The sequence below is a fragment of the Octodon degus genome, unplaced genomic scaffold, assembly GCF_000260255.1.
Source record: "Octodon degus isolate 3935 unplaced genomic scaffold, OctDeg1.0 scaffold00183, whole genome shotgun sequence".
Taxonomy (NCBI): domain Eukaryota; kingdom Metazoa; phylum Chordata; class Mammalia; order Rodentia; family Octodontidae; genus Octodon; species Octodon degus.
The window spans coordinates 3827750-3847030 of NW_004524759.1; the positions used below are offsets into that span (position 1 = coordinate 3827750).

At 42.5% G+C, this 19281-nt stretch overlaps 1 protein-coding gene and 1 pseudogene across 8 annotated transcripts in view; both read right to left on the minus strand.

Moving 5' to 3' along the window:
• Positions 1-19281, minus strand: part of Slc9b2 (solute carrier family 9 member B2) — a 45708-nt gene that overhangs the window by 11313 nt on the left and 15114 nt on the right. For 3 of the 8 annotated variants that reach the window (XM_023703873.1, XM_023703872.1, XM_023703871.1), the window contains 7 exons: positions 16412-16554; positions 14692-14875; positions 8503-8673; positions 5437-5579; positions 4522-4649; positions 3180-3355; positions 427-533 (listed from right to left, as the gene is read on the minus strand). In XM_023703873.1, coding sequence (XP_023559641.1) covers positions 427-533; positions 3180-3355; positions 4522-4649; positions 5437-5579; positions 8503-8673; positions 14692-14875; positions 16412-16510 — 1008 coding nt within the window. In that variant the 5' untranslated portion in view covers positions 16511-16554. The other 5 variants (XM_023703874.1, XM_023703875.1, XM_012517474.2 and 2 more) reach the window with 5 other exon arrangements.
• LOC105743880 lies at positions 10494-12638 on the minus strand (annotated as a pseudogene).

Sequence of the window (19281 nt, forward strand, 5' to 3'; positions counted from 1 at the left end):
TTTCTTTTCTTTTCTTTCTTTCTTTTTTTAAAAAATGTATTTAGTACAGGGTCTACAGAGTTTCACTACACAGATTGGACTCAATGATTCTCCTGTTTTCAGCCTCCCCAACTCTAGGATTACAGGTAAGTGCCACCACACCCAGGCTCAATCACTGTCTCAGCATGCCTCAGGAGCAGGGCCAGCACACCTTTTTTGTTTTTTAATATATTTGGTACAGGTCTCACTATGCAGCTCAGACTCATATGATCCTCTTGTTTTCAGTCTTCCAGGCATGCACCACCATGCCTGGACTCGACTGCTGGCTCAGCACACCCAAAGGTGGGGCTGGTATAGCACTGGAAACCGGGGAATCCACCCTCAGTCCCTGTGCTTGCCTAAGCAGGTACTTAGTTGCTGGCCCTTCCCACTGACAGTTTCTTTCACCTGATCACGGCTTGGAAAGTACCGAATAAAAAGTCCAAGAAGAACTCCAGCTGCCACACCAATCACCACCTCCAGAACACCTCTGAAGACATTAAACATGGTGGAACCTGAAAAATATAATACAACAAAATTTCAGAGAGGATCAGATACCCATCAACTTGCAAGCATTGGTCTGTAGTCATCAACATAAAGAACCTAAGTATGTGGCAGGAATGCTGTGCATCATAGGCACTTTCTCATTTCCACAGCTTTAACTAGAGGTGACTTAGCCAGGCATGGTGGCACACACCTGTAACTCCAGCTCTTGGGAGGCTGAGGCAGGAGGATCACTTCAAATGTGAGGCCAGCCTGCACTACATAATAAGTTCCAGGCCAACCTGAACTACAAAGTGAGACCCAGTCTCAAAAAAAAAAAAAAAAGACTTAAGACATCTAACAAAATGGACATTTCTTATAAGGAGAGTACAGTGGTAACTTGGTTTACAAACTTAATTTCTTTCTACAATTCTGGTTGCAAAGCGAATTGGACAAGAGCTGAATTGTAGAACTGTATTTGCACATAAGGTCAACACAGACCACTGACTTTGAGGTACCAGAGATCAAACTTACAACCTTGTGCTTGCCAGGCAGGTGCTATCTCCTGGCCCTATTCTACCATGTTATATACTAGGTTAGGCAAGTAGACACATCTAGCTAAGTTTTCAAATTACCATTTAAGACCTTGTTTTTATACAAAGTAGTAAATAAACATTAACCTTAATAGCTCTGATATGTACAGAGTAAAGCAATTTAAGAATTTGGCAATGAAAATTCACAGTCTTCCTAATCCTCTTCAAAGGTCTATTATAATAGTAAATCTAAAATAAAAATTACCTTTGCCTGTTTGTTGCTTAATTCTTTTGAAATATTATAGTCATAAATGAGGCCTATATTTTCCTTTTCACCACTTAAGTTTAGAGAAACTTTAATATAAAAAAATTCTGAAACCACTAAGAAAACGATATGCATTGTATTAATTATTGAAACTGTACTACTAATTTGATTTGAAACTGTCTCATTGCTATTTGTTTCTCAATAAAATTATGGAAAAAAAATTCTGAGCACACTGTACAGGAAATTCCACCCCCCCCCCAAAGCCATTCTTCAAGATGGCCCCAGGGAAAATGTACTCCCCTGAGACTGTGGTTTTTCCTTGCTACAGCAATTATCCCCTTATTTAAAATAACAACATGGAGTAATTTTTCTTAGGTAGCATCCCCCTGTTAGGAAAAGGGTGTAGCCTTCCAAAGCACTGAGTTGTGATAGGAGATTTATGCTGAGCTAATGAACAGAAGTAGCTAATTAGTTTCAATCTTGTTTGGTGAGGCTGTTTTTAAAACCTCTTGAGCCTCACCCTTAAAAATTATAATTGAGTGAAGCCAGCAGGGCTTAGGTCCACAAGGTCTGAGGACTACCCTCAGCAGGACAGCAGGGTGAAGGGACAGAGCCTCCTAGGAGGTCCTTCTGGCCTCCCCGTGCTGGCCTGAGCAGGAAAGCTCTTTCCACCTTAGTCTGCCCACCCTGCAATGCTCCTGCCAGCTTGGTGTTGTGAGCCATGGCTGCCAAGCCAGGCTGTTCAGGACTCCGTTCTCAAAGGTTCTGATTTCACTGACAAAGGGATGTGTACATTTTTTTCAACTCTCTAGCTAATTCTAATGTGCAGCTAAGACCAAGACCCACTTGCAAACGTGTATACATCAGAACACAGTGGGAAAACAAGTTAACTGGGTACAGTAGAATTTAACAGGAACACATGGGTGTTGGCTGGACTCAGTAGGTAAGCCTGAAATCTTCACTAGTTCCTGGACTAGAAAGTAACATTATGAAAACTGCTTTGGGAAGATGAATTTACCAGGGCTTGGGTGAAAGGCAGCTGCTGGAGCTGAGCAGTGGGATGGGTGTAGTACTACTTCCTCTGCAAAAACAATATGGAATCAGCACATGGGAAGTTTATGAGAGGGCTGGGAGGAATGAGACAGTATGGGACTTCCTCAGATGGGTGCTTCCATGGAAGAATCCAAGATTCAACTCAGGGTACAATTACACTCCATCAGTAACAGGAAGCGCAAATTTTATTACCCGGTTTTGGATAAGATTAAGAAAATTAAATTGGTGCTGTGCCAAAGGACAATAAAGGCAGGGATCTCCTCTCAGCCTTTTGCCCATACCCGTTTAACAAACGTATTGAAGAATGCTAAGTGTCTGTGCATGAGCAGAGGGTGGTGGTGGGGTGTTCCTGAAGCTCCTTTTCTGTTCCTACCTGGAACAAAACACACCCACCCAGGACCTAATTGCACATTGCTAAGGCACCCAATAAACATCACAGCTGTTCTTGTCCATCAAATGTTAACAAGGAAAGAGCAGAAATGTTCCTGTGTTAGAAGTGCACTGCTGCTCCAAGCAAGGCTGCTCTCTGTCCTGCATGCCCAAAGACAGACCTGTTCATCCTTTGTCTGAAGTCTCTATGATTAAACTTGCCCAGATCTCTTGCAAACTACAACCTTGAGCTCCTATGCTTGTGGCAATATAGGACTCGCACATCCTATATTGAGAGGAGGGAAGGGAGTACAGATCTGTAGCTCCTGTCCTTCCTTCGGTATACAACTCTTTCTGCTGTTTTCCATATTTTTAACTTGCCTTAAGCACACAGCCATGCTTACAACAGTTTAAGTGATGTCACTCAAGAGCAGCATGTGGAATGTAGATTAGTTTACCTGTGGAAAAGGCTATGCCCAGACATGTATTGAAGCCTGTGATGGCCAGGATGTCATCGAAGCTGCCCGCAGCCATGAGTAAGGTGGGGACCCCCTTCTCCACCCCGTAGCCTCCCTCCTGCAGAAGCAGCATAGAAGGCACCACCACAGCTGGGGACACAGCACCTAGGACGAAACTGACACACAGCACTTTAGCTGGCAGGACAGAATCCCATCCCGTCACCATGTTACAATCCAGAAGAGCCTCTAGTTTTTAACCTCCAATTTTGGAACCTTAAACTTTGGACAAAGATAATCTTTTAAATGGTGGAGGAGAAATGCCAGTCCAGATACATGTGGAACCAGTGTTCTCTACAATACTGAATTCTAAAGTCTACCAGGGGTGACCTGTTTGGGAACCAGATTGCCTAAAATAAATACTTTATATTTATGAATGGCAGGGAAATACTAACAGGGTGTTAGGAGCAAGAAGCTGCATTTTAAACAAAATGTTCATGTGAGGACATTTGAAAACTTGTCGTGGACAAGTGAATTGGAACCCAACGACGCTGGACCTTCAGTTAGGGCTCCATATATAAAATAAAATGCAGGTCCCAAGGAGAAGGCCACAGAGACTGGAAGTGGTACTAGTAATGGCAGCAGCTGAAACTGAAAGCATCTGAAAGGCTTCCTGTGTGAGACCCTATTTGGAACACTTCTAGTGATCTAATTTTATTCTCATCCAAACCCTGTCAGATAGAGGCTGTGTGTGTTCCTGTAACAAGTGAGGACACTGAGGCACAGTGGCCCTACTGCTATGCCAAAGATCACACCCAGGGAGTGGCAGAACTGGGTGGAGTCCATGCAGCAGAGCTCCCAGACTGTTACTATGGGGAGTGGGAAGTTCTTATACCCTGTCTCATGTCTGCTCAAACTCCTACTAAGGACTTCCTCATACTTTCACTGCTTCCCATCGCTTCTCACATCTGCAGGTGAAAAGCTAAGCCTGGAGAGAGAGAGACAGAAGAACCACAGAGTCAGAGGAAGGTTCTGGATACTGCCAAATGTGTGGGGTCCTTTATGTAGACTCTGAGGTGTGACCCAGCTCCTTGCACAGGTGTGGGGTTGGGTGCAGTTCGAGGCCTGTGACCTCCTCAGCAGTCTCAATGACTGCAGCCTCCAGCAAAACAGTTGTAGAGAACAGACCCTACCTGTGAGAGGAACACTGAGGCCATGCTAGATTTTGTCAAGGTCGAGGTTTTTGGTATCCTTCAGAAAACACTCACATACACACTGTGGTGTGGAATTGAGTAAAGTCCCAAATGTCAGTGTACATCAGGACAACAAAGAGAAGAATCCTTACCCCAGTATAAATCCCCATTGCCACGGCAAACCCATCAGGAAGTGGGCAAGAACAGCAGCTACACATGCCTCCACAGTGCAGGGACCCAGGGACAGGCGCACACAGACGCCCTTCAGCTTCCGCAGGGCCTAGAGCATAAGCAGAAACCCTGACACAACACCCTCTGTAGCCTCACAGAGGCTTCTGCCCTTGGTGCCCCTGCAGCCTTCCACCCATGCCTAGGTAAAGTGAATTTTCAAGGTGTTCCATTTCATTTAATAAACATTTCTACATTCTAAGTGTTTTGAAGACAGCTTGTGTTGTCTTCACAATGACCCATGAGAAAACTAACATGATTTTCCTCATGTTTTAGAGGCTCTCCTCTCAAGTTAAGTCATTTTCCTAAAGACATGAAACTGGTGAGTAGCGGGCCCAGGTCTGCACCCAGCCACAACTCATGCAGTCTGCTCTGAGGCCACAAACCTGCTGACACTTACAGTGTAGCTCAGGAATAGGCTCCTGAGGTGAGGAACACCATCCTCCCAGAACATGCACTCCTGACATCAGAGTGGCACATGCCTCTCTCCAAATGAGACTGGGAGGAGCATATTCTGCATGTCCTAAATAGTGCAGTCAGCTTCCCCCACTCACACATGGCTTTGTGCAGCCATCCCCCAAAGGCTTGTATTTCTGTCAGGGGAACAGCAGCTCTTTTATTGACATTAAGCCTACCTTTCTCTGAGAAAGACTATGGAGACATTGTCTCACCTCCTGTGAAACACAAGGTGCCCCCTACAGAACAGCCCTGCAGGTGATGTATCCTATTTTCTTCTCAAGAATGTCATGCAGTGTCCATGTCTTTTCCTGAAGCTTGAGGATCCTAGATATTTGGGACACTGCAGGAACACAGTCTCTGTATAATCATTACAGTCTTACCTTTGAGTCCAGTCCAAGGCCAGCGCGCACCAGTATGACAGACAGCGCAATGCTTCTGAGGGAGGAAGACCACCGGTGCTCAATCTGCACGTTGTCACAGATGACCGGGATGTTCCTGAGCAGAAACCCAGCCAGCAGCATGCCTAGAATGGCAAAGACCAATGGGACCAGGGGTTTTTTCAATAAGAGATGAGTTTCCAGCACTTTACATATGAAAAGGATGACTGTAGACTCTTCCCCTATGCTTAGCCTTTGGATGAAATTAAGTTAAACTTTTAATTAAAAAATTAAATAATGACATGACTAGGAGGAGCACAGAAATAATTTTAAATGCCTATAAAAGGAAATATCATAATGATTAATATTCCCCCCAAAATGGACCATCAAAGGGAGAGAGAAGATGGGTCAAGAGAAAGATCAAATCCTAAATAGAAATATTCTCCAAGTGAGTTCCACTGCTCCCTTGTGCACAGGAGTGATGGGGGACTAGCTCCTGCAATTCAATACTTTGCAGGATTTCCTAAAATCTTAGCGAGCGCTTAGAGCAGCAGGTGCTTCTGTTTCACGTTCACAACATAGCACTTCATAAGAGACATACAGCTTACTCTGCAAATGCTTTAGAAGTGAATTCTGCTCAAAGGCACACATCTGTTATGCCAGCTGTGACTCGTCCTTTATTCTGTCGCTGAGCACTTGCTGATGCTTTCCGGATTTTAGACTCTACAGAGGGTACCAGGACTCAGGGGATAGAGAGCAGGATGCACCTCAACAAGCTGTTGGTCTTCAGAGCATCAAGACAAAGGAGCAACCCCAGTTTATGACAGAATGAGGGTGCTCTATGAACTGAGAAAGGGCGGGGAGGTTGAAGGGAAGGCAGATGCAGCAGATGCGGTGGATGGAAGAAAAAGCAACAGTGTTAGGCACTGCAAACAGGAGTTGAGTGTGACAGGTGTGCCTGGGTAGGGATCTGCTCTCCCGGTGCCACCTGTCCATCCCAAGAGGGGCAGTGTCTCATCTGGGACTGTGAGGCCTTGCCCTCCATTCTCCTCAGCAGGTCCCTCTAGACTTGTGCCTTGTCAATGCCTGAAGTCACTTCCTAAAGTTGGGACCTTTACGAAGATAGGCACAAAGGAAAAGTACAGTTTTTTTAAAAAAAAATTCATTTTAAGTATTTGATACAGGGTCTCATTATGCAGCTTGGACTCGTAGTGATCCTCCTGTTTTCAGCCTCCCCAGTACTGGGATTACAGGTGTGTGCCACCATGTCCAGGCTCTGTTGCCAGCTCAGTGCACCCTGGAGGCGGGGCCAGTGTGGCATGCGGGACCCAGAATCGAACCCTGGTCCATGCACTTGCCAAAACAGGCGCTTAGTCCACTGAGCTATCTCTCCAGCCCAAGCACAGCTTTTTGCATCTTGCTGCTGACACAGTAAGCATGGAGGCTTCACTTCCAGGCAGCTCTTACCACTGCCCATCATCTAGACAAAAGCCTGTAAGTTCTCAACTCTGCAACTTTCTGTAGTGTCTACTGGGGAACAGTACAAACTGGGTACATTTCCTATTCTTAAAAGAAAAAATGGAAAAAGTAATGTGAGGCATGATTAACACATGATGGAGGGCTGGGGAGAGGGCTCAGTGGTCTAAAGCACCTACTTGGAACAAGCTTGGCAAAGCACAGGGACCGCGGTTCGATCCCCCAGCACCACATGTCAGCCAGCCCCACCCCCTGGTGGGCTGAGCTGGCCACACACAAATAAATAAATAAATAAATAAATAAATAAATAAATAAATGTTTAAAAAAAGCCCAAAACACATGATGGGTATTTAAATTAAATTTCTATTACAGTGAAAGACATTGTCACAAATCCCTTTGCCTTATACACACTCATTCCATCATTCCTGCACTTTGAAGCAGTTCCAGAGTCCTCTTTCCTGAATGTGTTTATGGGTTTGAGCAAAATATGGTGAATGCTGCTGTTGAGTGGCATCCAACAGAAAGGCGGACTCACAAAAACATCCCAGCATGAACTCATTCACTCCACTCCCCAGATCCTGCATGGTGTGACTGCCTCAAAGTCAAAATGACTATGAAAGAAAAATGTTTTGAATCAATTCAGGAGCTCAAGGTAGCCACAACATGCAACAAAAAATAGGAAAGAGGACTCCAGACCAGCTGCAGAAAGTGGCAAGGATGATGGGCTAAGTGTGTTTGAAGTGAGGTTAAGTATTTTGAGGGGATTCATGGCAATGTGCCTTTTACTGTAATAAATGTTTTAATTTAAACATTCATATTTTCCAAAGAAGTTATAAGCACTTGGTCATATCCTCAGCTACAAACTCCTATCTCAGTCCCCTGTGAATCCTCAGAAAGGTTCTGTTACTGCTTGCCAAATTCCTGTGTCCACAACCAAAAAGTTTTCTGTGGTTCCCATGAGATTTAATAAAGTTGGACTGAAAATAAATGTGTGTCTACTCCCTGACTCAGTAAAGAAGTCACTCATATTTTTGATGAACCAGCCACTGTGAATGTAGACCCATATTTTTCTTTATGTTAATGAGTAAGGTAAAAACATAACAATAAGAATATATGTCACAATGTCACTCTTGGTCAACAGTGTGACTTACAATATAAGTCTTCATTTGCAGCAGTCCCCTATTTCTGTGTTGCAGATACTTCCATCAGGGTTGATTTTAAGCTACTAATATGATGACTCTGAGAGCGGAACTGGGACAAGATGGCCAGTGGCCGCCATGACACGGTCCTCCTACAATCTCAAAGGCTTACCTAAGGTAGAATAACGAGGAAGTGATCGGTTTCTGGTAGTGATCACGCTTGTTCTTTAATGTAACTTAGTTATTTCTAAGTTTACATAAGTTCTTTATATTTTTGTAAATCATCACTTTGAACAACTAGCTCACAAAATTTCTCAAATCTAACATTTGACTTTTGTCTCTAGCACAGCAAATATGGAAATATTTCATTTCTTTCTTTCTCAAAGCTTTCTGAACTACTATTTAAAAAATAATATTTATTTTGAAGGAAAAAAACATGCTTCTGCACACTTACCAAGAAGAGGCGGCAGTGGAGGGAGTGTCGGTAACTTAACAAGCCCCAAAAGTTTTCCTCCAATGATAGCACAGTAGAACAGGATGATGATTCCAAAGAGGTTTCCGCCCGGGAGACACTCACTGCCGGTGATGGACCAAACGACAGCCCACAGAAGGACTGCCATGATGACTAGAATAAACCAAATATAAGTTTGATGTAATCTAAAATAATTCTTAAACACTGAACCCAGCACCTATGAGCAACAGAATCATGATGTACTGCAAACATGTACCAATGAAAAGAAAAATTTAATAATAAAATCAATGAGGCCAGGATGTAGCTCAGCAGCATAAGTGCCTGCCCGGCAAGCACAAGGTCCCAAGTTTGATCCCTGGTACTGAAAAAAAAAAAATGCATAGGCAAACATTTGTAAACATGTATAAAGCAGAAACATCAAGAATATGAACAAATGGGTAATTACCAAACATTTTAAGAAACATCACCAGTCTTTCAAATCTGCCTGTGTGCCCCGCCCCACCCCCACCTCCCTTCCTACTGGCAGAAGGAACCACTACTTTATTTCAACCATTCTATTTTTCTTTACAATTTTATGACAAACATATTTGCAATCTACCTAAGAAAAGGAAACAATCATTATCTTTACCCTCTTCACAGAAATACGACAATGCTTGAACTCCAATCATGCTTTGTTCTTGTAGTTCTAAGACAGAAAATCATGTTGGGCAAAGGGCAGGTGAATTCCTGGGGCCTTAACCTGTTACTCATTAAAAGCCTGAAGTATGTTCTTTTTCTGAGGTGGACAGGAACCAAAAAGTTGCTTTTGTGAAAACAAACAACAATGACCAGTGACACTTCATGTGGGCCTCCAGGTGCTCAGTGGTACCTGAAAGCAGCAGGAAGCTTGGCCTTCATTTTGTATCTGTCTCCCTCATCACCTCCCTCTCTGGGTCAGCTTTCTGCTCAGATCTTCATGCAAGTGTCTTAGTCACTGAGGGAGTGTTTTTCTAAATGCTGGTAATCTAAGGCTGATTAGCCCAAAATTTACATAATCTACCTCATCTCCTTTAAGACAAGGCTTCCAGATAAGAGATTTACAGGAACACTTATCAAGAGGCATCTACAAGTCTCTCATCCCTGTCTTAAGCTACGGTCATCTTGGATTCTGGCAGTTTCCACAAGATAGGATGCCCTGGCAGAAACAATCATTTCAGAGCCTGGACCCCCTTCCCAAGCAATAGAGATTCTCAGAGTCATTATACAAACCCAGAACTCATGTTCAACTGGACCAGAACCACCTTGCTTCACTCCTCTGTCCACCTGCCAAGCTGCTCTGAGGCAGAGCTGTGTCTCCTCCAGACTCCAGGTTGAGTTCTGCCCCAAGGTCTCTTACTTCTAACTCTGCCAATAAATTAACCAGTGCCTCTCTCTGACAGGTCCTGCAGTGCTTTTCAACAATGAGGCATCAGGAACCTGCCCAGGCCAGGTTGAGGTTCCCATCTCCTTTTTTTTTTTTTTTTTTTTAAATGGTGCATATTAGTGATACAGCATAACATGATTCATTTTGATATATTGGTACATGTCTATGATATATTTTGATTATTTTTATTTCCATTTCTTCCTTCTGTTGTAAGCAGCTAAATTAGATAGAAATATTATGGGCAGCCAGACAGGACCAGGCCCTCAAGGAGACAATATGGAAGACAAGATAACCTTGCAACTTTGAAAGACAGATACTCCTGCTGTGGGCCAGACCTCAAGACAAGAGTAAACACTAAGGATGGGCATCAGGGATTGACATTCTAAACAGGTAGCAACCACCTTGAAAGAGCCAGAAAGAGTCACTAACTTAATCCACAACAGGAAAAGCCCCTGTTTAAATGTCCTAATTATATTTGTCACTTTGATAACATATTTATAAAATCTGTGTTGTCTATATATTTTTAGGCTTAGTTAGAAACTTAAAATATATGCTTGTATGGATATGTCAGCTACTTGAAATAAGTTAGCACAATCATTTGAATTGGTTGTTGGCATACTGGGCAGGATTTCCTTTCTTTAGATTCTCTGCAGCATGAAACATGACATAAGGTGTCCTGTTTTGCCATGAATGATGCAACCATTTTGAGGTTGACCTTGGCAAATCACACAAGATTCCATAGCACTAACAGAAAAACTAGATTCCACAATATTTTTTGTCTTGCATTTCTTGCTTCTCAAACTCTAACATCTTCTTGGCTGATTTTAACAATGCCACTGGAAGATGATGGCTGAGACGAGTCTTCACTTCCTTATGTGGCTTCATCATTATTTTCATCAACACATGGCTCTCTGGGGTCATCTACTGCAGTTTTGGGGTCATCAGGCACATTCAAGCCCTCAGCTGCCTGTGCTGAATTTTCTAATTTAGCTTTCTCAGGGATTTCCTCTTTATCTTTCCCTTTATCTCCCAGAAGCCAATTTTCATGGAAGGGAATCTTTGCTTCTAAATTGTTGATTTGTTGTCTGAAATTAGTCTCTCTCTCTCTCTCTCTCTCTCTCTCTCTCTCTCTCTCTCTCTCTCTCTCTTTCTCCCTCCCTCCCTCCCTCTCTCTCATCTCTCTCTCATTTTGTGGCTGGCAGACATGTAGTGCTGAGAATCAAACCATGGTCCATGTGCTTGCCAAAGCTAGCCTAAGCAGGCACTTTAGACCACTGAGTTATCTCACTGGCCCCTAATCTTTATCTTGAAAGAAGTTTTTCTAGGCATATGTCAGATATACCTCAAACTACAGGTTAAGGGTTTTCTCTCACTTTATTGAAACTATTTTTCATTGGTATTCTGGCTTTTACTGTAAAGTATGATTTGACTCTTTTACAAAATTTTATTTCTCTGGATGACTTTAGGATCTTCTGTTTTGGGTCTGCAACTTTATAATACATTTATGTGAATCATCCTTTGGTTTGCTTAAGATTTATGTTTTTTAAAACCAATTCTGGACATTTATGTCTGTATTTCTTCAAAGATGTCTTTCTTATTTTCAGAAGGTTGGGCATCCACTCTGCTCCAAAGTTGCTGAGTCTAGTGTTCATACTGCACATCTTTGGGTACTGCATTTTCAGAAATCTTTTCAGCTCTACTGGCCAATTCATCAATTTTATTTTCACTAACTCTGCTACCTACTCTGTCAATTCAGTTTTAAATTTACATTATTGTCCGATCTCTTTCATTTTCGAAAGTTAAGTTGGTTGAATTCATATTTGTTTTTTCTTCAACCTTTTGCATATACAAAAATGTTTTATATTCTATTTTATGGTAATGAAAAATCATAAAACCTCCATGCTTGCTTCTGTTCTGTTTACTTTTATTTATTTATGTAATTTAGTACAGGGTCTACAGGGTCTCACTACACAGATCGGACTCATAGTGATCCTCCTGTTTTCAGCCTCCCAAGCACTGGGATTACAGGTGTGTACCACCATACCCACTCTCAATCACAGTTTCAGCACACCCTGGGGGCGGGGCCAGCATGATCAAACCGAGTCCATTCCAGGTACTTTATTTATTTTTTTTTTTTTATTATTATTTTTTTTCTTGCGGAACCAGGGATTGAACTCAGGCCCTTGCACTTGCCAGGGAAGTGCTTATTCCACTGACCAATCTCCCTGGCCCCCATTCCAGGTACTTTAATTCGCTGAGCTCTCTGGCCAGCCCTTGTGTTTGTTTTAAAGTTCTTTTTTTTTTTTTTGGTGGAACCAGGGATTGAACTCAGGCCCTTTCACTTGCCAGGGAAACGCTTATTCTACTGAGCCATCTCCCTGGCCCCTAAAGTTCTTTTTTTCTTTTCTTTTTTTACAGTGAGCCCTCCCTTTACCTTTATCTGTAGATTTGAAGGTGATAAGGTTCAAAGGTAGGTTGAATGTGAGTTTTCCAGGTAGTGTCTGTGTTTGTATCTACCAAGTTTACAGTCTCGGACCCCTGCAGATATATATTGGGATTGAGGTTTTTTTTCTGTGAATTGAAAGTACCAATCAGGGTAAACTGCTCATTTTTAGTGGAGACTCCCCACAATAGACAGGCAGGTTTAATTACAGGCCTCACTGCAGAGAAGGTTCACTTTCAGCTCACCTGGGCCACCTCTGGTGGCTTGAAGCATTGCGTCATGTTTCTTTTTATGTACTCACCCCAAGCAGGTGACTTAGTTTCCCCTGGGCTCGGTACAAACCGCCAGGGAGAAAGCCAGCTTGTTGGCTTACTTATCTCCTTTACTTTGTATGGATGTGATTTTTGATCACTGTTTTGATAGATCAATAGTACATTTCAATGGGCTTAACATATTATTACTGGCTTAAGTGATAGGACTGTTGATTCAACCTCAAGTATGTTGTTATATTTCAGTTTTCAAATCATCAGTCATTTTTACCCTTTATGTCTGTTTTATTATAAATATTTTAACTAGAAATGTGCCATATTTTAAAAGGTAAAAGTTAAAAAATAATAAAAGGCCAGACAAGGTATTAAATTATCTGTGGTCCTAATCAGCTAGTGTATATTCTGGAACCAGGTTGTCACTGTGTGTTCTAAATAAAGTTTGAGATTTTCTTCCATCAGAACCTTACTCAATTTCATTAAAAACATGTCAAGGGTGTGAAGTATAACATATTACTCTTGGCTTTTATTGCCTCAGTTGAAAATTATAAAAATATTTTCCAGTTTCTAGCTTAAGTTTAACTATGAAGAATTGTGCCTCATTTTTCAGTGGTCATTGCATATAGGAGAGACCCTATTTTTACTCCAAGGATATAATTTCTCACTACAATTTTTGAATTGTCTTTGAATTTGTCTTTTGCAAATCCCTCATCTTTTTATCTACCATGTTCCACATTCCTTAACATAGTGGGGTGATCAAAATATTCAGTGAGTGGTTAAATTAAAAGTATATTACAGTAAGGTCTGGGGAGATAGCTCAGTAGAATAAGCACTTGCCTGGCAAGCGCAAGGGCCTGAGTTCAATCCCTGGTTCTACCAAAATAAATAAATAAATAAAAATGTATTACAATAAAAGACATATTGGCATTAATCCCCCTCAACATAGTCCTTTTGGCTTGTAATACACTTATCCTATTGTTATTGCCATTTTCTGAAGCAGCTTGGAAAGTCCTCTTTTGTGAGTGTGTTTATGAGGTGTGGTAAAAATATGGTGACTGCTGCCGCCAAGTGCCATCCAGTAGAAAGGTAGGCTTATAAAAACATTATGGTGTGTCCTCCTCCACCTTATTTGCCAGATCTGGAACTATGTCACTTCTGGTTCTTCTCAAACATCAAAATGACCATTGATTTGAATCAATGTAGGACACTGAGGCAGCTATGATGGTGTAACTAAAGATACTCAAGAAGGAGGATTTCAAGAACTGTCTCAGAAAGTAGCAAGTTGGATGGGTGATACTGGAAGCATGGGAAAGAATTCTGAGGGACCAATTGCAATGTGCCTTTTACTGTAATAATTTCTAAAAATATGAACACTTACCAGATTTTTGAACACATCTGATACGTAACACAAACACAACACTCACCATACACACACGTAGACCCTTTCTGAATACAAAAGCATCACTTCACATGAACATCCATTTATTCATCTAATTTATAATGCAATAACCTTCAGGTACCTCCAAAAGCTAAATCCATTCCCTAAAGAATGATATAGCCCAATAGTGAAATATTCAAAACAGAACTGAGATAAATTTTCCCTTACCCCCAAATCTGGAAAGTGTTTTTTTTTTTAAACTGAAAGCAGTAAGTTGAGCTGCAAACCAAGATCTTATACAATGACAGGGTCGTTTGGAAATAGAAACTAAGTTCCCTTCTCTAAAATACTAGTTGGATTAGGTAAATAGTAATAGCAGCTAACATTTATGTAATGCTTTTCCATTTACAAACTCACGTATAGAAAAGACACAGTCCCTTAGTTTCTATTCTGTCCCTTCTCAGGGTCATCGTGCAAGCCTCAGAGAGGATGCTGGGACCCTGTTAGCCTGGCCTTGGAGTAGCAGCATGAGGCCGACAACCCACACTGTGACTATTCACCCAATTGTTTTGATGTGAGGGAGGAGTTAAATTCTTTTTGTCCTCTGAACAATATGATTTTGGAATCTTTTACTGCACTTCTAGGAGTTCCTTTCCTGCACCCATCCTTAGCGTTCACCTACCATGTGTGACACCTTTGTTCAGTAAGCCATGAGGAGGGCAGGCCAGTGCTTGTCTCAGTCTTTGCAGACAGTTTGACTCAGCTGGAGCTTCCTGTGGCTTTTCTTCATGGCCGTTCAATAAGTTACTCCCTTCAGTGGGTTCACTACGATCTACATCTCTGAGGTTCATAACCGTCTCCTGTAACTAACAGAATTTAAAAAAAACTTAAAATTATTTGTTTTCTATGCAGCTTTACAGTTGCTGGTTCATCATATTGTTGCAGGCAGTTGAGTGAGATAAAATTATTATAGGTAGTCAGACAGGGCAAGGCTCTCAGAAGGAGCCAGGGTAAAGGACAAGATGCCTTGCAATTGTGGGAGAGACAGCCTCTCCTGCTGTGGGTCAGACCTCAAGACAAAAGATCAAACAGAAGCATACCTCTCTAAAGAGATGTGTCTGGAATTGACATTCTTTTTTTTTTTTTTTTTTGTATTTTAGGGAAGGGTCTACAGGGTGTTCAGGGTCTCACTACTAGATCAGACTCGTAGTGATCCACCTGTTTACAGCCTCCCAAGAGCTGTAAACAGGCATGCGCCACCATGCTTAGTCTCAATTGCCCTCTCAGTGTGCCCTGGGGTGGGGCTGGCCTGGCAGGCCCAGGTATGAAACCCCAGGCCCCTGTGCTTGCTTGCTATTTGGCTGGCCCTTCGGATTGACATTCTAAATAGGTCTCTATTATCTTGATGATGTGGAAGAGTCACTAACCCAACTCCATACAGGATAAGCCCCTCTTCTATATGCATGCCCCCTTGCTTCATGACTCACTTCCCTATTTGGTCCTGGATTTAATCAATTCTACTTGAGCAATTGTGCTTCTAATCTTATTGGTTGATCATAGTTTTGTTCTACCTCATGTGCCAAGTTCTCATGTTTGCCACCTAAAACCTACCTCAACTCATGGTTTTGCTCTACAAAAATCCCCAGAAAAGGCAGATTCCTAGGCAACCCACTCAAGTCCCCTTCTGTCCATCTCTTGGACAGAAGCTTTCTTTCCCCCAATAAAGGAATACCACCGATAACCTCCATTGTTCATAAAATTCATTCTTCAGTTATAAAGAATATGAATTCATCGTCCCAGGTATTGTTCAGGTTGGGAGTTTCATCCCCTATATCAGTATTTCCAAGCAAGTTCCCTTTGCTAGAATCAAAGGTCACACTTTACAAGAAAAGCATGCAACTTTTATCACGAACAAATCAGCAAGTGCTTGGATTAGCACCAAGTCAGAACCTTTAGAAAAATAAATGCTTGAGTCCCATACAATAGACATCATGTTTCCTAACACCATACTGGGTTTAAGAATTGGCATAGTTAATAATAAAATTCAGGATAATGGCTGGTACATAACTAAGGTCGCTCAAGAAAACATAACTCTGTGTTGAAAACCAATTCACATGCATCTCTCTGCTTGAACTGAAGCAACAGAAAGAGAGAAGAAACCCAGATGATACTAGGGATTAGGCTGGGAACACCACGCAGTTCACAAGCTCTCCATTCTGTTAACCTCTGAGAGGAAGGCTGGGGCAGCCTTGGGTGGGAAAGCTGGATGCCATGAGAGAAGGGCTGAAAACAGGGAGAACTGTTAGTGGAACATAAGAAAGCATGGCTGCTAAGGATGGGAAATGACAGTCCTTTCCTAAAAGGCGTGGCTGTGATTTTCCATGTTTGACCCCAGGTTTTACCTGTGTTTCCTGAGGCCCAGCAGGGGCTGCGGCTGTGCAGTTTATCTCTTTGGATGGCTCCCAATCTTCACATGCTACAGGTTTATCTTCGTCCTTCATGACTTGTGATTATGAAGAACACAATACAGGAAGCTTAGCAAGATCTGTTTTGAAGGAGAAACAATAAAGATAGGGCAATAACCTGAAAATATTTGTAAGAAAATTGTGCTGTTTTCATGTCTTAGAACTCTGATCCATGTGTAGGGGCACATCCCCCTAACTCCAGCACTCTGGAGGCTGAGGCAGGAGGATCACCACAAATTGAAGGCCAGTTCTTGGCCACAGCAGACCCAGAGAGATCCAGCCATGCCAGGAACATTAGATCTCATGTGAAGCGTCTTTTTGGCAGCTTTTCCCCACTCCCAAGCCCCCCAATAAAGTGATTTGGTCTCCAAAAAAAAAAAAAAAAACAAATTGAAGGCCAGCCTGGGATAGTGAGGTAAAGTACATGGCAAGACCTTGTCTCAGAAAAACAATAAAAAGATAGAAAAAGAATTCTGAATGTTTAAAATACTGTGTTTTATTATTAGCTTTCATTCCATCAAGTGTGATGTGATTAGAAAACACGGTGAAAACATTTTAAAAATTTATTAGAGGGGGTCTGTTCATTAAGCTCAGTTGTTTAAGCGGCTGCTCATGAAAATGCAGTCAGGCGCTGGATACTGCTAGATCCCCAGCTCCCCCTGCCTTACCAGACCTGCCCTTCAGGCAGCCCGAGACACCAAAAGAAAAAAACAAAACAAAACAAAAATGTTTATTAGAGTAAAAAACATATTCCTATTAATCCTCCTCACTTTGAACACACTGCATCATTTTTACTACTTTTCTTTGTGCGTGGGTATAAAGAATCGAACTCAGGACCTCACACTTGCCAGGTAGATACTGTGCCGCTGAGCTATGGCCCCAGCCCTCTTGCTACTTTCTGAAGCAGTTTACAGTTTATATCCACAGCAATTCCTGTCAAATAAAAACATTACTTTGTGTTTGCATCCAATTTGGACCTGACACTGGCTTTTGGCTCTTCCCCAGGGTCAAAATGACCATGAAAGGTGAACACTTGGAGTCAATTCAGGACATGGAAACAGCCAGGGCAGTGCAACTAGTGACGCTCAGGAATGAGGACTGCTTAGGTGCGCAGAAAACAGTAAGAAGCACGGGATAGAAGTGCTCGGAGCAAAGGGAAGATTCTGAAGGGAATTCACAGCATTATGTCTTTAACAGTAATTATGTCTTTAAATTTTACTATAATAATTTTTAAAAAATTAAACATTTACTGTATTCACACTTCACATTATGTTTATTTTTACCTTTTCACTTCTCTTAAAAAGTTCTTGCTGATGAACCCCCTTTTACTTTCTCTCCCATCCTGTCTTTTGAGTCACATTCCAAAACATTCTGAGCGGTCTCACTGCCACAGTGTCCTCATTAGTGGGCCAGCCTGGTGAAGCAGCCAAGCTCCAGGTAACTTTCCAAAGCTGATATGAGGAATGAGTGACTCAAGGGAAACCACTGGACTCTGTCATTTTCAGCGTCACTAATGCCTTCTTGGTTATTTCTATATTACAGTTAAAAGTACAATACCACTGACGAATACCCATAGTATCTTCGACTTTATGGTTGGTGCTATATAGTCTCTTGCTAGGGCTTTTTTAGATTGCCAAAGTATGTCCTCTATATTCCACAGGCTTATAGTATGCCAAGAGAGAGAAACTTATACCAAGAAACTATAACACAGACTTCAGGTTTGTTCAATAAATGCCCATCTTAACCCCTTCTCCCTTGAGTCCTACACTGTTAGAGTCTGAGGAGCCAAATACTCCAATCCCTGGCCACTGCTGCAGCTCGAGGTAGCCATTTGTCATAGTTTTTTATGAGATGTGGGTGGGGGTCCCTAGCAAAGCCTTTCAAAGAGCATGTTCTTCATTCTTTGCCCTCCAACATTTCCCTTACTCTTTCCTGGAAGATAGATACAATGCCTGGAGGAGTGGCAGCCACCTTTTAGCCATGAGAATGGAAGTTCTATACTCAGGACAGTGGAGGGCTCCTTTTCATGATGCCCGTGTGAGATGGTTTCAGAATGTCACTTGCCATGGAATGATCCCTCAGTTACAACATCCACACCTGCACTGGGCCTGATGGATCTTCTCTGGAATCACAGATGCGCAGAAAGGCAGTTCTGCATCCTCAAGACAACTGACAAACAAGATACAGTGTTTATAGAACAGCTGTGCATTGTGGTGATGAAATATTTAGCCAAGAACTGAAAGGCAGAAAGGAGAAAAATGTTCAGAGATTCCAGTCCATGGTCAGGGGCTTCATTTCTTTTAAGGCTGTGGTGAGGGAGAAGCATCAGGGCAGAAGGGTGTAGTGAAGGAAAACTGCTTACTTCAGGGCAGGCAGGAGGTGCAGGCAGATGGAAAGAGCTAGAGAGAGGATGGATAAAGGGGAGGGGTGGGAGCACAGGGGGAGCGGGGTGGGGAGAGAGGAGGGGGTAAGGGTAGGGGGTTAAAAGGGAGAGAGGGAGAGAGGGAGAGAAGGGGAATAAAAACAACACCTGGGGCCCACATCCTTGTAGCCCATCCAGCTAGGAGCTCCCCAGGGATGAACCCAGGAGTACCTCCCTGGTCCGGCCACCTGGCCAGATTGTGCCTCTGTTATGGTTTGTGTCTAGGTGTCCCCCCAAAGTCTCATGCAGTCTTGGGGCAGCTTCTGGAGTTTGTGATTGATTACTGTGGGTGTGGATGATGCAACTGCCCTGGGGCAGGTAATCTGCATTACAATGTAAGGTGGGAAGAGAAGCTAGCTGCTTGAGCTGCTGCTACCCCTCCCTT